Source organism: Epinephelus fuscoguttatus, linkage group LG19, assembly GCF_011397635.1.
Source record: "Epinephelus fuscoguttatus linkage group LG19, E.fuscoguttatus.final_Chr_v1".
Classification (NCBI taxonomy): domain Eukaryota; kingdom Metazoa; phylum Chordata; class Actinopteri; order Perciformes; family Serranidae; genus Epinephelus; species Epinephelus fuscoguttatus.
Genome location: NC_064770.1, coordinates 26,302,121 through 26,322,658, shown reverse-complemented (window position 1 = coordinate 26,322,658; position 20,538 = coordinate 26,302,121). Strand labels below are relative to the sequence as shown.

The window sequence follows — 20,538 nt, the reverse complement described above, 5'->3', positions numbered from 1 at the left end:
TTGGAAATCGCTGGCGCTAAAATGGAAAGCCTCAGCCGCGTGACTGTTGGTCAGCATCAGTGCAGAGAGAGCAGCTGAGCAGCGCAGTGGGTGGGTTCTCAAGGCTGCTGTCAGCCCTGACACTCGAACTGCTGGGCCAGCAGCATCCTCACCGACGCAGACTAACACCTGCTGTCACCACTGCTGCACCATCAGCTGCTTATCAGCCGGTGGAAAACCCCACAACTGTCTCTCTGAATGGCTGACGACGGGTGGAGGTTGGGTAGTCTGGTCTGGAGAGTCACAATTGTCACGCCACGTTTTCAGAAATTGTAAACCTTAGAAAATAATCACTGTTTTGACATTTTATACATCAAAATGATCGTATGTCTCGCACAGTGTTATGCTGCAGCGGAGGTGCTTTGGAAAGAGAGCTTTAGAAGTTGCATATTAAGAACACTGTAGTTTTATTTTTGTTATCAAGCTTAAATGTACCTTTGTTGTGGGTGGATTTAGGAGAGGAGCCAGTACACCCCTGGTGTGCAGTATTACTGTCAAACACGCTTATGTTTATGCCTGTAACAAAGCTCTCAGATGCCAACTTGTATTCTCTACTGAGTTTATTTTGAAGCACAGCTATGAATTTGAATAATTCAGCATAGTTTCTGTCTGCTTTTCCTCATTTCAGGTGGGAGCACAGGGGACACGTCTGTGTCTCTCTACCTGTCCGTGGCGGTGTCACTGACGGCGCTTGTAGCCTTGGTGGTGTTGCTAGTGAACTGTGTGACCTGCTGCAAGGAAAGGGAGATCAACTTCAAGGTGAGAGTCCTGGCGGGCAGGTAGCCAGACAGATACAGCTCCACCTGCTCCCGTGATGGCCACACCTAATGAATACACGGAGCGGGGATGGATTGTAATGGACAGTGTCTGAACTCAGGCTCTGTTGTGGAAGATATGCACTGCAGTAACATGCATAGTGTTTGTAGTCAGTCTTGATTTTTCTTATAGGAGTTCGAGGACCACTTTGACGATGAGATCGACTTCACACCACCAGCAGAGGACACACCTTCTATGCAGTCGCCAGCCGAGGTTTACACCCTCGCTGTGTCCCCTGTGGCCCTGCCTGGACCCCCCCACCTCCAACCTCCTGTCCGCATCACAGGTCTGACACATGCACACTCACAAACAGATTGATACTGCGCGTCAAAACGTAATTAATCACTTCAAACGTATGCATACGTATCACCGAATCACAATCAGAAATGTTTTATTGCACTTAACAAGGACTTGGTGCATAAAATTAAAAACAGTGCCAAAATTTAATGACATAATTAAAAATAAAATTAAGAAACTTTATAATAGAATATGAACAACAGATGTACTATACATACATAGACTTACAAATGGCATATTGACAGTGTCTTTGAATGGCTGGATTTCTGTCCTAGTTTCTTCCTGTGCTCTGAGTTTTCTTCTGTCCTTGTCTTTTTCATGTCTATTTTTAGAATGCTAAAAATCCTAAATATGGAGCCCTTTGGATACTACATATTTAAGAATAATTTATAGAAGATGGGTGTATTTTTTGAGCTCTTAGTGTCATGTGCCTTTTATAGAGCACACAGTAATCAGGTCATTCCACAAGGAGAACATATCTGATTGGGATCTAAAGAAACATGCACCACTTGATCTTATTAATCTCTAGGTTTAGATGGACCTTTTCTTAGAATCACCAGTTATGAGCAACAGATGTGACCTTTTCACTTCTTCATCAGTACAGTCTTAATTAACATTGTTTTGTGTTTGATTTCACAGAGGGATCTGCAGGCTTTCAGGTAGCACGTCACAGTCTGAGTTATATCCAGGAGATCGGCAACGGCTGGTTTGGACAGGTAAGACGGGCTCTCTTTGCATTGTCTCAAACAATAACAAATAAAACCAGAAAATGTTAAGTTAGGGTAATGCTTGGTTTAATATGCTGATTCTATATGACATTCAGGGAGTGCTGAGGGTGGTTGCCTGCATCATCTTTGCCACAGGCTGAATATATGCTCTGAATATGTTATGACTGAAGGCTTATGCACCTATTCCCCTCCCCCGTTTTTATTCTGCAACTCATGTTAAAGTGGATAACGAAATATATATACTCTCTGAAATATCCTCAACCCGTCTAGTGGAATGCCCATTTTTCTTTTTCAATCTGTCGCCTTCTGTCCTCTGCAGTTTTTGGCATCCCTTGATCTCTTGTGATATATAACATGTGGAGGCATAAATGCTGTATGGCCTTTTTCTCTGTATCTCGTTTAATTCTATGTGGCGTCATGTCTTAACAGGTCCTTCTGAGTGAAATCTACACAGACCCAGGGGGTGCCAGAGTGGTTGTGAAGGAGTTAAAAGCTAATGCAAGTGCCAAGGAGCAAAATGATTTCCTGCAGCAGGGGGATCCATACAGGTAAACTGTTTTTTTTTTTTTTAAATGAAGACTATTATTATTTGATAGATTAATGATAGTATTTTCTATTTACTCCAACTACCTTTTTTAAACTGAGTGTGTTCGAGGACATGCCCACAGTACATGAGGACAAAAATAGCTATAAATGACATCACTGTAATGTCAGCAGCTCCCTCTATCTTTCCTTTTACACATTGCATCAGACTTAATCTCCCAAATCTTGCCGATATTATTTAAAGGTATTGTTTCAAAGCTTATTGCAGGCCTAATTAACACCAGTATTTATGGGCTTTGTGTTATTTTGCCTGTGCAGAGTGCTGCAGCACCCAAACATCCTCCAGTGCCTGGGGCAGTGTGTCGAGGCCATTCCCTTCTTGCTTGTTTTTGAGTACTGTGAAATGGTGAGTGACCACATGGACAAAACACACTATTAATCTTCTTTTTACAAAAAATGTTGATTGTACATGAGGCAAAAAAGATATATAGCCAAAATTGATAGTTTTACAGTCATGGGAATGAAAGTGATCTATAAATCTGCAATTTGTAATCGTATTTTTTAATGTTGTCCAGACTTTCCTCCATTTAACATGCGGCTTTGTGTACCAGTGTCAAGTAATTGAGAGATGGATCATTTACAGCTTGCTTAATCTTCACTTAGCTTCAGCTTCATCAATTGAGGAATTTGAGAATTCTCTCTTGTCACTCTGTTAAGCTCACAAATTCATAGGGCAAGACCCTTTTAAATACTGTCCAGCAAGCACACATAGCTGTCCTGCCCTATTGACCATCTGCACTGAAAGCGTACTGTCTCAATCCTAAATTAGCTCCTCCATTCATCTCAACATATTGAAGTGTCTCAGACTCCATCATGGCAGCTGATTTATTCACTGTTTTCTCTTTACCTATTCTGGGGTGGGCCAGGGCCTGACTGCTGGGAACTCCCTCCCCTCTCATCTCCTCCCTCCTCTGATCCCCCCCTCCTGTCGAAGTGCCATAGCTAGCCTAAGCCTGGGACTTCTCACATTCCCACCTCACCCAGTAAAGCAACAGGCTCCATTTACGCTCCTCTGGTGTCAGCTCCACCAGTTGCTGTGTTTGTGCATTTTAATGGGTAGCACCTTGTGCACATTGGAGACTGAGTTCAGTCTAAAGTAAACCAAGCTGTTCCTAAAGAAACCTATGGGGTGACCAGCGATGAATGCAAGAAGCCAAAAATTTTACCTGAATACACACCACGTTTAGTGTCTGTTTTATTTATCTCAATAGGATAAACCTTTACTATAAGAAGTACAGTAGACTCGGTTTGAAGATTTGAGGCTGCAGGTTTTTGGGGTGTTGGATAACATGAGCTTCAAAATGTTTCTCTAATTCTGTGTCCTCGTGTTTATTAAAGTAGGAGCAAAAATAACGTAGCTATAACAGATTTATATTTCTATAATAGCAACATATTAAAGGGACAGTTCACCCCAAAATCACAAATACTTTCCAGAGGTTTACAGAGATGTCTGCCCTTTCTCAAATATAATGGAACTAGAAGGCACTCGGTTTGTGGTGCTCAAAGTGCCAAGAAAATACTTTAGCAATGTCTCTTTTTAGAAATTATGACTCGGCTACTTAAGAAGATCCACAGACCTTGGTGTGAGCAGTTTCCTGTAGGAACTATTTTCTTTCTACCGAACTACACGTCAACCCTATTACTGTGCCGAATGTCGCTCCATAACTGCTGCATGTTAAATAAACAACTGTTCACAACTTGTTTCCGCAGTCCCCAGGTGCCTAAATCACAGAGTTGCCTTGAAAACCTGACTTGACAGAGTGTCAACAGTCACTCACTCTCAGTGTAGTCTGTAATCTTTACCTTTCATCTCTATGTGAGTGTACTGTTGAATGAGATGATCCTTACTACTACTCTGGCAGCTAGAAATTATCTCGTGCGTTTCTGTGTATAAGTGTATCAGACGCAGGTGTGTCTGGGTGGCACAAGTCCACTAACTTACTGCTTGATGCCAGGATACAGGATGTCCTTTTTGTGGTAACCATGAATGAGCTGGCACAACCTGAGCCATAAAGTTTGACTTCACAGTTGTTTTATAGGGGGACATCACATCCAGCCTGTGGTTCTTGGATGTTGAGCCACATTTTATTTGCTAGTAGAGAAAAGGGAAACATATTAAAGCTGGTTAGGTGACACAAATGCTCCACCTCCACATTGGTTTGACCTGGCAAAGTGTGCAGGTCCAGTTTGGCTCATCTCGCCAGATATTGCATAACTTTGTTGGGCCGGGGTATTGTCAGCTGCCCAAGCCTGGCTTGTGTCCTGGCATTATGGTCTGGCCCAGCCAGCTCCACTAACGTCTCTGACAGGAGATGGAAATGAGTCAAGGTGAATGACTTATCACAAGTGTGTGCAAGCCATTAGGGAAGCCCACATTTGAAGACCAGGTCCTGTTTGTTGAAGGTGATAATGTGTGAGGGTAGCACAACTGAGTGATGTCTATGCTCGTTATCCCTCGGTGGATAAAGAGTTTTGAGGACTTCATCCAAGTGAGATCTTGTTTTACACAATATGTTTTTCTTTTCTTTCAATATGTACAGTACAAAATTAAACTTTAAAATAACACTTACTTCATAAAGAGATAAAAAAAAGCATCGCTCCTGCTTTTAAGTTGAATTTGAAGATGACTTGTCTTGTCCTCTTATTACTTCATGACATGTCAATCATCTTTTAGATTCCAAAACATGAAATGCGACACTGCAGCTGCGCAGTGGACAAGATGAGTCCCATAAAGCCAATATACTATGACGTTCCCTCTGACAGCGTGGTGATTGATGGTGGTTTTTCTGTCCCATATCACCCGTGCCGGGTAACCCTGACTCAAAGCATTTTAGACATCAAAATACATCAAGCAACTGGTGCGGGGGCCACAGAATGTCACATACCATAGCGTGAGTGACAGCTTCTAATGCACAGATCTCCTGTTCCGGTGCTTGGCTGTGTCTTTGGTTTTTCCAACCCACTTTAAATGAAACCATGTCCACTTTGTATGATGAAAGCCTTGACGTCTGTGTTCTTATGGAAACTGTGCTCCCGTCAGTTCCACGAAATATGACAGCTACAGTAGCTTGGAAAACAGCGATTATGGGACAATGAATTTGATGAATTTACTGTTAATCAGACCACAAACGAGACAAGAATTAGCTGGCTAGCGCACCGTGAGGTCCATTCACCCCTCTGTCTGTTGCTAGGAGATTACTTTACCAGAAGGAGAGCGGGCAGCAGCTCCGGAGATAGACCATTAGTTAGCAAAGTCAGCTAGAAATCCAGCGCCAGGATCACAGTGTAATGGCAGCAACAGAAAGTTTGCTGCTCTTGGACCGCCCTTACTCTGTCAAATTAGCAAACTTTCTGTTGCTGCTAGGGCTGGGCGATATGGAGAAATCAAATGTCATAATGTTTTATAGCAGATATCCTGATATTGATATTTTGAGGATATTGTAGGGTTGACTGTTGGTGCTTTCTCAAAATATTTACACAATGAGGTTTTTGATAGATAATCATCAGTAATGTGGATATAATGGCAAATATAAATTGGCAAACATAATAACAGTCTGGTAAAATCAGAAAAATACATCACTGTGCTGTTATGGTGTCTTCAAAACCAGAAAAAGACAACACTCGCAAAATTACAATATCCAAACTCAAAGACGATACTCTGGTCTCATGTCACGATTTTGAATAGCGATATACTGTGTCATTGCTGCTGTTAAACGGGTCATGGGAACGCAGCTGTCAAGGCTTTCGTCATACAGAAGTCAGCGTAGTTTTATCTAAAGCAGGTTGGAAAAACGATAGACTGCCAGGGCATTAGTCAGACCCTTCTCTGGTTCAGGGTTCCCGGACGTGAGCCAGCTGACTTCTGGCTTGCGAAAGTTGTTGATCTCCTTCATTTGTTATGGTCGTTAAAGCAACAATCCTCGCAGGGGTATAGAGCTGCTCTTTATGTGACTGTCGTGGCATTTATTAAGCTATACATTACTGACCATGCTCTGCCTATAGGCGTATTGAGCATTGTTATTCACCGTGGGGGGAAGTTGCCCTTATGTGATTTGTGTCCTTTTTGGCGTCTGTAGGCTATTGTGCTCTATTGATGGTAACTCATTCTTTAAATTAGCTGATTTAACAAAGGCTGTTGGTCACATTTTGTGAGAACATTACACCTTTGAAGTGCTTCACCCTGGATTCAGTGTCCTACTTGCTCTGTTTAGCTAACTGGTAAACAAGCAAATAGTAATCAGAATATAGCCTGCTTCTAGTACCTACTAGTAGCACGGAAAGTACTTAAATAGCTTGATTTTTTTTACATAACTCGATCATGTGACAGCTGTGCCAGACGTGAATCTGTGCATTGGGAACTAAGTACATTCTTGTTTATTCATGGGTCAGACACAAGGCCTAATTGTTTTGGCCGCTCACACTTAATGTTGTTTCATCAACAGCCCTGGACCCTCCCCCCTTGAAACCCAGACCTAATCACCTGCTGCGGAGCCTTCACAAATAAAGACAGGCAGAGGGTATCACTTACCATACATTGAATATAGCTCTTCTGTGAAGGCTGCTTCTCAGAGCTGTGTGTGTTGCCGTGCGGTAGCTTTTCTGTTTGTGTGTATATGTCTGTGTCTGCAGGGGTAACTGGTCGAAGCGAACCGCGCTGCTTACATAAGACGACTGATCTAAGCTGCTTGTAGTGAGATAGCTCAGGGAAAAGTAAACCCTTTGTAAACACGCAGACACGCAAACACAAACAGTAAATGCATGTGACTTGACATTTTTAACAAAATCGTCTCGTATATTATGTGAATCAGGTGTGTGTGTGTGTGTGTGTGTGTGTACAGTGCGCTCTTAGTGGCTCATTCCTCAGGGGAGCTCCGTTCTGCTGTCTCCTTCACTCCAGCTGTGCTGAACATGATCTCAAACACACACATAACTTAAATGGCCCTTTGCTTTCAATTGATTTAAATATACTGTCCTCTAAAATACCTAGTATCAAGTTGTAGGACAGTGTACTCAAGAGTCCCTTCTGTCTTTGTTTACTCACATTATAGTGGAGTTGTAGTGTGTTACATGTTAGTGAATGATAACCACAGGTGTCCACAGACATTCCCAACCAGCCCTGGGTTGCGAACCTGCACACAGCTGAGACCCTTGTTGTAATTCAGATCTACAGCTCCTCAGGTCCGACCACAAAGAGCCTTGTAGGTCTGTGATCTGTGTTCTAGATTCACACTCTTATACTCTGATAGCACTGTGGTCAGTCACACTAGTGAGCTACATTCTAACACAAGCCCTAATATCACTCTCTAACCATGTGTGTGTGCCTGTGTATGTTTTTTATGTGGGTGTGTAATTAATTAACACAAAGCGCTTTGCCCTGCTTCCCTCACGGGACACCTTGTTCATTTCTCTCCTCCACTCGTGGGCTCCGAAAAACCCAAGCGTACACGAGCACAGCTTATTTCACTGACCTGAGCTGGACTCTTTTATTTATAAATCTCTGTGACACAGCATTGAGGTCCATTAAACAGCGTTACCCTTATTTGGTCCTCTCACACATCAGCAGTGAGAAGTGCTGAGGAGACAGGAACAGGAGAGTCTACTGCCCCTGTGTGGCGGTCTCTGCACAGTGCATTTAACTAGCACTGCTACTGCTATAATACAAATAAGATTCATCTGGATTTATTGAATGTTCATGCTTGCTTTCGGTGTGCTAATACAGCTGGTTGTTTTATCTGTGTGTGTGTTTGCAGGGGGATTTGCGTGGCTATCTGTCTCAGCAGGATTGGATGTTCCGAAATGCTGAGTTGCTGCAGCTGCAGAGGATGGCCTGTGAAATTGCTGCTGGTGTCACTCACCTTCACAAACACAACTTCCTGCACAGGTAGCACTTCAGAATTGCAACACTTGAGCAAGCTCACAGGTTTAAAACGCACTAAGCTAAGCATTGTGTCTTTGTTTGTCTGTCAACGACTACAGCTGCTGTATCCTGCAATTACATATTGCAATCACAGCCTTTACTCACAGATGCTTTACATTTTTCAACAACATTTAGTTTTTCTGCCACAACTTATTAGAGGTTCCCCCAAGTAAATATGTATTACTTAAGACGTAGTTATCTTTACCTTCTTGGTTGTATTAATTTTAATGCAGAAAGGAGTCTTTTGAAATCTAACTAATGTCATTTAACTTTTTAAGGATTTAAATTTCTGCAAAAAATTGGCTTAAATTTACGTATCTAACATTAGATAAATTTCAGCACTTTAATATTTAATCGTATGAACATATCTTAATTGCTATCTTAAAAAAATTTTTATCAAGAAAATACAAATTTTATGGTGTATGATTAATATATAGTCATTTTACTTGGTATGTATGTAATGTCACTAGACACAAACCTCATAAAATATGACTGTAAAAGCTTAGGTCAACTGTCTGTCTGACTGTCCAACCAGTCTCATGAGTACCAGTGTTCTCCAAAAAAGGTGTGTACAGCAGAGACGCTGCATTTCATTTTCATTTTTACCCCCAGTGAGTACTGGATGTCTGGCTCCCAGCAGCCAGCAGGGTACAGGGGGGGGATTGTTGGGAACGTGTCTTGGTTGAGGTGGGGGGTTACATACGATGCTCCGCTCATCAGCTCTATTTTGCATGCTCAGAATAAGCTCAGAGGGTTCCAATTACACAGCTCCCATGCATTGCCACAGTGTCAGCTGTCTGCTGCCAGAGTGGATATGATGATTCTGCTCTTTGCGTGTAAAAGGATAGCCTCATATTGGGCGTTGTGTTTTAATCCTTGTTACAACTTAAAGGGAGTGCTACAAGCTTCCCTTCATGTGGACAAACGTAATTTGCAATCGTAAAAATATGTTTTCTTCAAAGGCCACAAAAAATTGTTACGGAAAACTGAATGACCAGTTCAGCCACATGCTGGCAAAATTAAATGAGAGATGATTGATGGTGCAGCGCCACAGACACAAAACCCTCTGGGGCAAGTGCTGTGTGGGATGATATCCAAAGTTGAAATCCCAGCTTTGCAGCGCAAGGGTGAGAATGGTGCTGCAAAGGATCGAGCAAAACATCCTAATATATTCTCAATCAGAAACCATGGAAAGATGTTTCTTTAAAGGCACACAGTGATTGCTCTACATATATTTTTTAGAGAGGTTTTCTTATTGGAGTTTGGATTGTCAATCAATATGTGACATGTGTGAGTATTCACTGTGTTGTAAACGTCTTGATTTTCCTAATTACAGGATAAGATAAGATAAAAAAAAAGAGTAGATAAGCTAAACTTTATGAACCACACACTGGGGAAATTCAAGTTACAGCAGCTCTAGAGTCAGCACAATGCAAATGGTGTGAGAGTAAGACATTCAGATATATGTCAGATTTGTATTTTTAAAGACAAAATATTCATTGCTTTGATAACTATTCTTGTATTTCAAAAATATCAACTTGTTTGCTTTCCTTTCCTCTTAATACTGGGTAAATAAATAGTTACTGCTTGCAAAAAAACCTCCACACTAGACAGCAGTGGTGTCTGATAGGAGTGATCACTGCCATGCCATGTATTAACCTTGTAGGGTTAAGATGTTGGACCCATTTCCTCACTGCTCTGTTACTGTATGTCAGCCCTCTGCCAGCAGCAGGGGGACAGGGGACAGGAGGGTTTAAAATAAATCTCCATTTATCTTACAGAGGTTTCAGCAGGTCTGACAGACGCCGGGCCATGTACACATGAGAGCACTGGTGTCAGCAGTGGTTGCTGTTAGGCGCGTAAAAGGGACTTGGAGCTTGTGCGCAGGGCTGAAGGGAAACCAAGGCCTGCCTCTTCTCTCAGTGTGAATTAACTACCATATGTCTGCTTAATGGGCAGAAGGAACGCCTCAGAGCTTGATACGCCCTCTCCTGGCAGCTCCGCAAAACCTTTCTGTGTTTCCCTCCAGACACGATATCCTGCTGCTGTATGCACGAGTCAGGAATAGCCCCTGAATGAGTCTTGTTGCAAGGTGAAGAGCAGAGGCAAATGACAGAAGGAGAATTTCCTGTAGTTGCCAAAGTCATTTGTGATCTTGCCAAACTCATTTGCAATTGATTCTTGTGAGGTAATCTTAGCTTTAAAGGATGAGAGCAGATGGTGGTTTCCCTGTTCATCGTGATATGATTGATTTAGATTCACTTCACTTTAACATTGCTTTATAAGCACAAATAACAAAGCACACGCTCAACAAATTCCCTAACTAGCAAGAACAAACATCTGCTGAATCTTCTCAGTCAAGCGATGGTCGCCTGAGAGCTGTATAATCAGTGAATAATTTAGTAACTGTAAATTTGTGAAGTATCTAATCCATCCCTTTGTGTCACGCTGATGTTGTTTTCTATGCTCTCACAGTGATTTAGCTCTGAGGAACTGCTACCTGACTGCAGATCTTACAGTCAAAGTGGGAGACTATGGCATTGGACCCTACAGATACAAAGTAAGCAGAAATCTCAATTTCAGATATTTTCCACATTTTGTTATTTACTGTGTGGAGCTGCATATACTAGGCAACAGGTTATACAAGATACTGTACATTAGACTGGATTGTAGTTGTAGTTTTACTCCTAAATATGATCCAATCCAACTTTTTTTATTGCTGACACTGATAAAAATTGTGATACAACTTGTAATTGCTGATGTGATACAGATTAGCAGTAGTTATCATGTGCCTTTTACTGCTCAAAATTAGATCTCAGACACATTGTAGATAATGTATTTATGGTGTATTTGACAGAGCACATACATGCAGTATACATAGACAAACTGAGAACAACTATCGGACGTATCCTACTGTTTGTCGTGGAAACTCTGACTCACGAAATAATCATCCAGATACATACCAAATTAAAAAAATCTGTTAGATCCCTGTGCTTGTAGCAGGCTACCACAGCCCCACAGTGCCTGCCAGGCACCAGCAGCCTAATGATATACAGTATAAGCAGCCTGACCGCATCTTGATTCCCACCATCTGGAGTCTAGTGAGACTCACACTTGTCTTAGAAGGATGCATGTGGGGGAGACTGGGCATCGTGATGGAAAACATTTTTGTTTGTTTTGCCTAATTTGTGATCTGTTTGTCCTGACTTGTCAAGACCTTTTTAATAAATATTGTACAACACACATAAGAGCCCAATTAATTGGAGTATCTCTACACTTGGATGCATTTTAAGATTTAAAAATTGGCCACCCAAGGTGCTGCTGCCAAGAAAAGGACCTTGCATTATATAGTTGCCAAACTTATCAGAAAATGTGTCCTTGTCATTATAAAATTCACCCACAAGGCACATGTGAGTAAGAGTCAAGTAGTTTGAAGCCATAATTTTTGCTCAAAAAGAGCTTTTATTTACCAAACTCAATAAATGACTCCCTCTCACGATGGTAACCTACTCCACCTTGTGCTGCTGAGGAACTGGAGTTGCCTCTGTGAGGTCTGGCAGTTGTGCAGCCAGCTCCAGATGACGTCACTGAGTATAAATCTTTTTCATTGTGGGCAGTGCAGTTTGTCATCCTTTGATCAACTGCATGATTCACTGAAGAGATGAGACTGTCTTCTTTTGTAACTGGACACACTGCATATGTCCTGAGGCGGTTCTGTCTGCTGCATTCTTCAAATACTGCTGATGTGTCAGTTTGACTGTCTGAATTTAATACTCATAAGATAAGGTCAACCAGTAAATCTATTTCTGTAAAGAAAGGGAGAGGCAAAGAAGACAGGGCACTGCCTCAACGAGAGCTAATAAACAGGCAAATGTCTTATTTTGTAGAGAGCTTTTTTACAGTGTTTCCTAGAAAGTGTGTCTAAGTAGCAAATACTGTGTGTAACTGTTTATTTAACAATGTTACTATAGGAGGATTACATCATCACAGAGGATGATGTGTACGCACCTCTTCGCTGGTTGGCTCCCGAGCTGGTGGGCGAACGCCATGGGGGTGTGATTACTCTGGAGCAGTCCAAGCCCAGCAATGTGTGGTAGGTACCAGACTGCCGCTCTTCACTGACACAAGAGGACATTTTTAAAAGCCCATAACTCATAATGACTCTGAGGGAACCTGAATTTAATCCAAATATATTCTAATGTGAGTCTCCTGAGAGAGCTACCATCATGTCTCATATTCAGAAAATACATGTGAGGTATATTTGGAATAAGACAAAGACAATAGATTTCACCTCTGGCTCACTGCTGAGCAAACAAGCCCCGCCAGCCAAAGCAAGAGCTTGTAAATCCCAAACAATCTGGATAATTTCCAAAAGCGGGGAAAAAAGACATTGACACTGCACCAACTAAGCATCTCTGCACACTGTATAGTCTTTTCAGCTCCTCCCTGACTTCACAACTCATTGCCCAAATGCTTTTCGGTCATAAATTGCAGAGTTTCGAAACGTAGTTTTAATCACAAGGGGCAGGTAATTTATTTATTTTACAGTACTGTTTTCGAGGGGTTGAGTATTCAACTCACCACATTAATTTTTATGGTTTTGGCTCAAGAGGTCAAGGTCTTTTGCCGAATTTGAAGTGTATAAGATAACTTCTGTCCTGCAGTGAATGCCAACGGCTCTTTTGTCTTCAATCTTCCACAGGGCCTTGGGGGTCACATTGTGGGAGCTCTTTGAGAACGCCACTCAGCCGTACCCCCATCTCTCCGATCGGGAGGTTCTCAATCATGTGATCAAGGAACAACAAGTCAAACTCTTTAAGCCACAGCTGGAGCTTCCTTATTCTGACAGATGGTGAGTTTTTGGAATATGTCAATAACATTATTGTGAGCAGTGTTTCTCAAATCAGGTTTTTACTTATTAAAGCGGCCATTAAAAGAGTGTCTTATCTGAAAAAGAGATGTCTGTTTTCCCGTAATTTCAGGCACGAGGTCCTGCAGTTCTGCTGGCTGTCTCCAGACAAGCGGGCCACAGCAGAGGAAGTTCACCGTCTGCTCATCTATCTCCGCATGCAAGGCCAGAAAGACATAGAAGAAGACTTTGAGCAACGTTGGGATGCTCTCAAGCCCAACCCTTCCACGCGGCAGACCACTGTCAGCCACTCCTCTTTCCCAATCCTGGAACAGTTCGCCGATGATGCCCTGCGACAAGAGATCGACGAAGTTCTCACTGTCACTGAAACAAGCAAAGGTCTCAGTTTTGAGTATGTTTGGGAGGCAGCCAAGCATGACCACTACGATGGCAGCCACGGGCGTTCAGGCATGGACACAACATTAAACTATCACAGCATGTTCTTTCCCGTTTCCAGCGAAGACATCCAAGCTCATTTCCCCGATCCTGTAGCCAGAGCAGCAGGCACAGAAAGTGGAAACACTCCTTCAGGAATTCCTGGGATTGTACCAGTGTTTGATGCACAAAAGCCATCTAATGGAAATGAATATTACATACAACTAGAAGAACCAGGGGAGAGCACTGTAGGGGAAGACGGGAACAGAGAGCAAGACATGGACTTCAGTTCAGGCCAGCAAGACTTTGTTGTTCTCCAAGATGTCCGTCTGGATGAGTCTAGCACCGATGCTGATTTTTTCCACCAAAGTATTGACTCCAAGGATTCCTATTTACCAGACAGCCACATCTGGTCGTCTCTTGAAAATGACAGTCCATACCACACCAACATTTTCACAGATGGGGGGTCCAAGCAAGAGGACTCTCCATCCTGGAGACAGAGTTTTATGGAGCTTCCAGAACGCAATGGCAACCCTTTCCATGAACGTGCACCTTTAGAAGTCCAGGAGGTGGATACAGATAAAAACAATGGGGACTCTTTTTTAGGGGATAGTTCAGAAGCTCCTCACGTGATGGATTCTTTGGAAGTGGAGGGGGAGAAAACAGATGTGAAGAGGCTTCTGAACACTGAAAAACTAGCTGATAACTTTATGTTTCTCAAAGACCAGAACCTAATGAAAGGCGGATCAAGTCTCTCAAGTCCACAGGAGAATTTTCTTTTACCTGGCCTTGCCCATGAACCAGAAGAAAGATTCAAAATGAGCTCTTGGGACAACCTTGAGAATTTAGGCAGCTTATTAACAGCAGACACTTATTTAAAACCTGCAGCAAGTAGCACATCCTCTAGACAGGAACTTTTAGACTCCCCAAGTACCAGCTTGGGAGAGTTATGTCCGTCTCTGGTAAAAAATGAAACACTGGTGCCTTTCATTACAGTGGACACAGACGATAACACAAGCAACCAGCTGCCAGTTAGAAGTAGTTCTTCCACCGAAGACCTTGGTCTGCTGCAATCCTCCGACGGAGGTAAAGACTCTGGTTTTGATTCTACCTCAGAGAGGTTTGAGGTTATCATCAGTCAGACTGATGACCACACCCCTGCATTCTCTGAAAGTGCCACTACAGACTCATTGTGCACAGATGCCAAAATTCCCAGCCTTGAAGATGACCAAGGAACCTCAAAGGATAATGTTCAGCCCGTAGGAAGTGAAATGCCTGAAAACCTCCAAGTCCAAGCATCAGACAGTGGACACAGTGAAGACCTCACAAGTAACGATCTGTTGAGTGAGCTTATTGAGGATGTGGACATAGAACTGGAAACCACTCTGTCTGACCACGAAGAATCCTTTATGGACACTAATGGGGGCCCTATTGTCAGATCTTCTCTGTTGGTCTCTGGGCCCTCTTTGGACCAGATCAGCCAGGACAGTTTACTGGAAGACAGTATGTCCACCACTCTACCAACTGTAGATAACTCAGCCGAGACGCCAGACTCTTTAGACTCTCTCGACATCCACAGGCTAGGTGAACAAGGAGAAGAGCTGAGTGCTCAAATACCCCAACACAAACTGCAGCCTCCATACAAAATATCAGACAGCGGGTATGAGACGGAGAACCTGGAGTCTCCCGAGTGGAACTCTCAGCCTACTGTTAAAGACCACTCTCCGGCAAAAAATGGCACGGGTGCTGCCAAAGAAGAGGAGGAGACAGAGGAGCTCACAGCTGCGAAGAATCTGGTCCCACCAGAAATCATCATCTCTGAAGTAGAGGGTGTGCTGGATGCTCAGAGTGAGAGCCCGCAGCCAGATCATGAAGCTCCACCTGAGGAGCCTCTCATGGGCAGTAATTACAGAGACTCTGCCTACTTCTCAGACAATGAATCAGAACCTGAGAAAAAATCTGAAGAAACGGTTGCAGGAGGTTCTGGTGAAGTCACGTGGCTGAGGAACTCTACTGATGCGGTCAGTGGGGCTGCAGGAGGGTCAGCACCGGAGGTCAGCGTGGTCAGAGATGTAGATTCTTTACTTTCCCTGCAAGAATCTTCTCCAGCTGCTGAAGCACAGACTGATGCAGAAACACATCCTGATGTTGGGAGTGTGTTACCGGAGGCAGATGTAGACATCTCAGAAAAAAGTGAGAAAGAGGTGACAGAGGCTACAAACAGTCAAAATGAAGATGGAAACAAACCAGATTTGTTAAAAGACATCACATCTCCTGATCAACCAGATCCTTCAGAAGGTATAGAAACCCCAACTCCAGCTCCTCCTGTTGCCCCATCAGAGCCAGAGCCAGAGAACACAGGTCACGCTAAACTAACCAGGACCTATGCAAGTGATGGTCATAAGATAAAAGAGCCGGACATGGAGGGGCGTTACCTGGGGAGGCGGGATGGCTCAGGTCAGGAGGATGGCGTAGATGCAGACGAGGAGGACGAGAACAGCGATGACTCAGATGATGACATGCGTGGATACCAGATACACAGTTCCAGCTCAGACAGCGAGGACGATACCGTGCATACAGTGCCGCTCATTATCTCAGATGATAGCAGTGCGAAGAACCTGAAGAGCTTGTTGAAACCCACCACGCTGAACATCCAGGCATCATCTTCACCGTTTCCTGCGGGGGGCAGTGAAGATCACTCCAGAAGATCTGTGTCTTTCTTTGATGATGTCACCGTCTACCTGTTTGACCAGGTAAAGTATTGTTTTTTTGTTGTTCATTGAGTTATTATAGGTGTAACTAGTAAGACACTTGTGTGGCTAATTAAAATCCAACTCAATGTGATGTAGGAGACCCCCACCAAGGAACTGGGTGACCACTCCTCAGGCTCACACAATCAGGCACCAGAGTTCAGCAGCCCAGTGCCCACTGCCAGCTACCTGAACCGGTTCACAAACTCTGAAAGCTCCACCGATGAAGAAGGTAGCGCCAAAATTCACAAAACGTGCAGCTGCTGAAATTTTCTTTCCTTAAAATGCCCTGACGGAATCATTAAATTCCTGCAGGTGGTGGTTTTGAGTGGGATGATGACTTCTCCCCGGCGCCTGCCTTCCTGCCCAAGACGGATAAAGACCCCGTCTCGAAAACGATGTCCTCATCTGCAGCATCCCGCTTTTCCTCTCCGCCTCCCACAGCAGGGTGCGTGCTGGAGCCCAGCTGGACCGCCTCCTCGAACTACTCCCGCTTCTCCATCTCACCGGCCAGCATTGCCAGCTTCTCCCTGACACATCTCACTGACTCTGACATCGAGCAAGGAGGCAAGTTGAGCATGCATTTGCAACACACCTGCATAGGTTTTTACACAGGCTTAAAGGAATAGTTCCACATTTTGGGCTGATGTGCTTTCTTGACAGGAATTAGATAAGAACATCAACACCACTCTCATCTCTGTACAGCAAATATAAAGCTATGGTTAGCTTAGCAGTCTCCAGCAACACTCCAGGATGTTACCGTACTCTAAAAAACCCTGTAAAACCACAGCATATTGATACTGTGCTTCGTTTTTTCCACATATCTACCAAATTAGATATAAGGTATTAATAAATGAGATGGTAGTGGATTTATTTCACCTTTGGAGAGAGCAAGACTAGCTCTTTTGAGTCTTGGGGCTAAGCTAAGCTAACCAGTGCTGGCTGGAGCTTCATATTTACCATACACGCATTAGAGTGTTATCAATCTTTTTCTCTCTCAGCATCTTTCCCAACATGTCAAACTATTCCTTTAAAAATGGTTAATTTTTATTGCAGTTCTGATCACATCATATGCATGTCTTGGTGCAAATGTATATGACATTAGGTGCATTCACATGGGCCCTCATATTCCACTAATAATCATGATAGAAGCCCCAAAAAAATACCTCATGTAACCACCTCAGTTGGAAGACACTGGTCTGATCTGACCCTATCAAAAGAATTAGGTTGAGAGGGTTGGAGTAAACCTTTGAGAATCAGTTAAATAGTAAAATATTAGCTTATTACCTTACAACCATGTAAACACAAAGTTTCTTTCTTTCTGGTTGGAGTAAATAATTTCTGTCCCTTTATGTTTGTTGCATGCAGAGGTAACATTAGGTGGTGCGTATGCTGCATACAATGTGCCACACTTGCTGTTTCCATGAGCCTTCGTCTATTGATTTGAATGAATGACTTATTTCGAACCAAAAACACAGCTGTAACACCTACCCCTCTCTTAAATTTCCTCTTTTAACTCATATATTATCTTAACCAGGAACCACTTCTTTTGCAATTTATTTGTTGAATGAATTTAATTTTCTCAATAAGGTTGGGGGAAAAAAACTTCCTCTGTTATATTACTGGCAGATTAGAGGGAGGGAACCAGTTTGTGCAAGTCAGAAAAGTTATATTTTGATCAAATGCTTTGTGGTATGTAAACATCCATCTTATCGGATCACTTTATTTAGCATCTATGTATAAAATATTGTCCATGTAACCACAGCTAATGTCACTATCCTAGCTGACATCTCCACTGACTACTGTTAATTGTAATATTCATCACTCAGTTGGATGCATGTTTTAACTCTCTCAATCCTCTTCTGTTCACCCCAGGGAGCAGTGAAGACGGAGAGAAGGACTAGTGTGATACATTTCCATGAGACTATTGAAAAAACAAACCTATACTCGCACTTTTTGGAACCGGAGAATGGCTGAATAAGGACAAATGACACGGTTTGTGGGTCAAACCGTGGATGCTTCTCTCAGGCAGAACTGCTCTTTACCTACACGGAGATGGCCATGAGAACAAGGACTTTTCAGCAAATAAAGACAGACGAGGCCCAGCTCCCGTCTGAGCCGCATCACCTCTCCAGCTACATCAGTGTGTGTGATTTCAGTTCAGTGCAATTCCACTCGGGAGGATGGGCGGGGGAAAAAAAAAAAAGTTTCTAAATGTTTGCTTTAAAGACTCATCAAGCGCATTCCAGGTGTTTGGCTGCTTCTTTTTGTGTGTCAAAGTGCACTCGTTTCCCAGGACTTTTGCATCACCAAAAAAAAAGAAAAGAAGAGACAAAAAAAGACTTTTTATGCTCTGAATTCAACACTCTGGGCTGACGGACTTATCACTACAGCCAAATAGGAAGGAATAAGCTCTCTGATTTCAGCAGACCTAAAACTGAAGATCCAAGCTTTTTCTCTGACTTTGTTAATTTTGCTCCTTCATGTTGTGCGATTATTTCAGTGGTTGCCTCTTTTGGAAGAGTGATTTGTTTTCTCGTAACTCCTCGTTGGGTGTTAGTCACAGTCTCCTAATGGGAGAGAAACCATGCGTTGTATCCTTCTTTAGCAGCATTCGAATAAGAAGGGTTGACCTTAAATAAGAATCCCTCATCTACAGAGGGGACACACTGTGTGTTCCTTTATTTATGTGTGAAAGGAATATTCACAGTAAGTAGTTTCATATTTTTGAGACGTCTCAGTAAGAGAGGAGGCGGGCGTTAGACAAGGATTGTCATGCTAATCCTTACGGAGGTGATTCAAGTGAGAGGCAGTCGTGAGAAGCTTAAAGACAAGTTATTCATTTTGTAACGCTTCATTTTATGCTCCGACACGTGCAGGAAGTTGGTTTTGACTACTTGTCACTGGATCTTATCACAGTGCCTGTGATGCTGTAAAGACAGCTGCACTCCTCCATTTCCTATCACTACAGAAATTTTCAAATCGCACGTTTAGTGGGATTGTGTAAAGAAAAAAAAGCAGATTTTATTTTTAAATGTCAGAATGAAGAAATGTTAATGAGCTGTTTGTACCGTTGATGAGCTGTTTGTAAACAAATGTGCAATGAGTTTCATGATTTAGTCAGAATATGAGTTCCTAGGATGAACCCGGGTGAACGTGACGGCGTTTCTTCAGCAACGTGCAGGGACTTAAAGCTTCACATAAACACTACTAGAACAAAAACACTGCTGCTTTTATCAGTGTCATGAACAGAGTTGTCTGCCTTTTGTTTGTTTTTTTTTAAACTTTGTGTCAAACTTAATGAACCTGTTCAGATGGCATTTTCTTCCTCCTTAAGGACCCCTCGTCCAGTTGCGTTTTCAAACATCTCATTGTATCTTATCATTTGCAGGCCTCTGTGGCTGTACAGGGTCGGCTGGGGACATGTGTGTATCATGATCGGTTTCTGTATAGAAGCGTAATGCAAACTGTTATGGATCAAGATATGCTTTCCCTCCAGGATTTCATGTACAGCTATAAAAACACAGTTTTGCGGATATTACAGTTGCTGTATGGTTCTCTCCTTTTAAAGATTTCGTCACAGATGTACAGCCGTACTTCACCTGTAGTAGATAACGTCCATCTCTCCCACCCCAAATACAGAAGGCACTGTATCTTAGATAACCTCTGTTAAAAAACCAGCAGCCTGTGCTTCAGTTAAACTTGAACATTTATTTAAGGAAATCTTGTTTTATTTGACTACAGTATACATTTGCTTAATCTTGCACATTTGAGAAATGTAACTTAATGTTGAACTGTACCGATGTATGTAAATGTAAATTTTTCTTTTTCTTTGTCTGTAAATGGGAAATGACGTAACTGAGTTATAGGTATGAGGTTTCATTTTGTAACTTAAAGCTGAGTTGATCAGAGGGACATATCACAGTCATCGGCTAAAAGCGGTTAAATTAAGACATGAACAGCAGATGTGAATTCAGTCTGTCCTTTAAACTTGTAGATTTTAAAAAAATATTTTTACTTCATATTTATCATGCTTAGTGTAATTGAATGAAATGTTTATAATTACACTGTTTAATATGAAAATAAATGCAAATGAACTTCTAA

General features: G+C 42.5%; 2 protein-coding genes across 2 annotated transcripts in view; one reads left to right on the top strand and one right to left on the bottom strand.

Moving 5' to 3' along the window:
- pvalb5 (parvalbumin 5) overlaps window positions 1-7,193 on the bottom strand; it is an 18,046-nt gene extending 10,853 nt beyond the window's left edge. The window contains exons 1-2 of the mRNA XM_049562390.1: window positions 7,012-7,193; window positions 4,426-4,575 (exon numbers count right to left, since the gene is read on the bottom strand). The gene's annotated coding sequence lies outside the window, so the exon portion shown is untranslated. The remainder of the gene's footprint in view (window positions 1-4,425; window positions 4,576-7,011) is intronic.
- lmtk2 (lemur tyrosine kinase 2) overlaps window positions 1-20,538 on the top strand; it is a 27,520-nt gene extending 6,982 nt beyond the window's left edge. Inside the window, exons 2-14 of the mRNA XM_049562387.1 lie at window positions 668-798; window positions 988-1,141; window positions 1,792-1,868; window positions 2,310-2,428; window positions 2,742-2,829; window positions 8,234-8,364; window positions 10,876-10,960; window positions 12,372-12,493; window positions 13,103-13,252; window positions 13,383-16,437; window positions 16,534-16,666; window positions 16,750-17,001; window positions 18,310-20,538. Of these exons, the coding sequence (XP_049418344.1) occupies window positions 668-798; window positions 988-1,141; window positions 1,792-1,868; window positions 2,310-2,428; window positions 2,742-2,829; window positions 8,234-8,364; window positions 10,876-10,960; window positions 12,372-12,493; window positions 13,103-13,252; window positions 13,383-16,437; window positions 16,534-16,666; window positions 16,750-17,001; window positions 18,310-18,338 (4,526 nt within the window). The 3' untranslated portion in view covers window positions 18,339-20,538. The remainder of the gene's footprint in view (window positions 1-667; window positions 799-987; window positions 1,142-1,791; window positions 1,869-2,309; window positions 2,429-2,741; window positions 2,830-8,233; window positions 8,365-10,875; window positions 10,961-12,371; window positions 12,494-13,102; window positions 13,253-13,382; window positions 16,438-16,533; window positions 16,667-16,749; window positions 17,002-18,309) is intronic.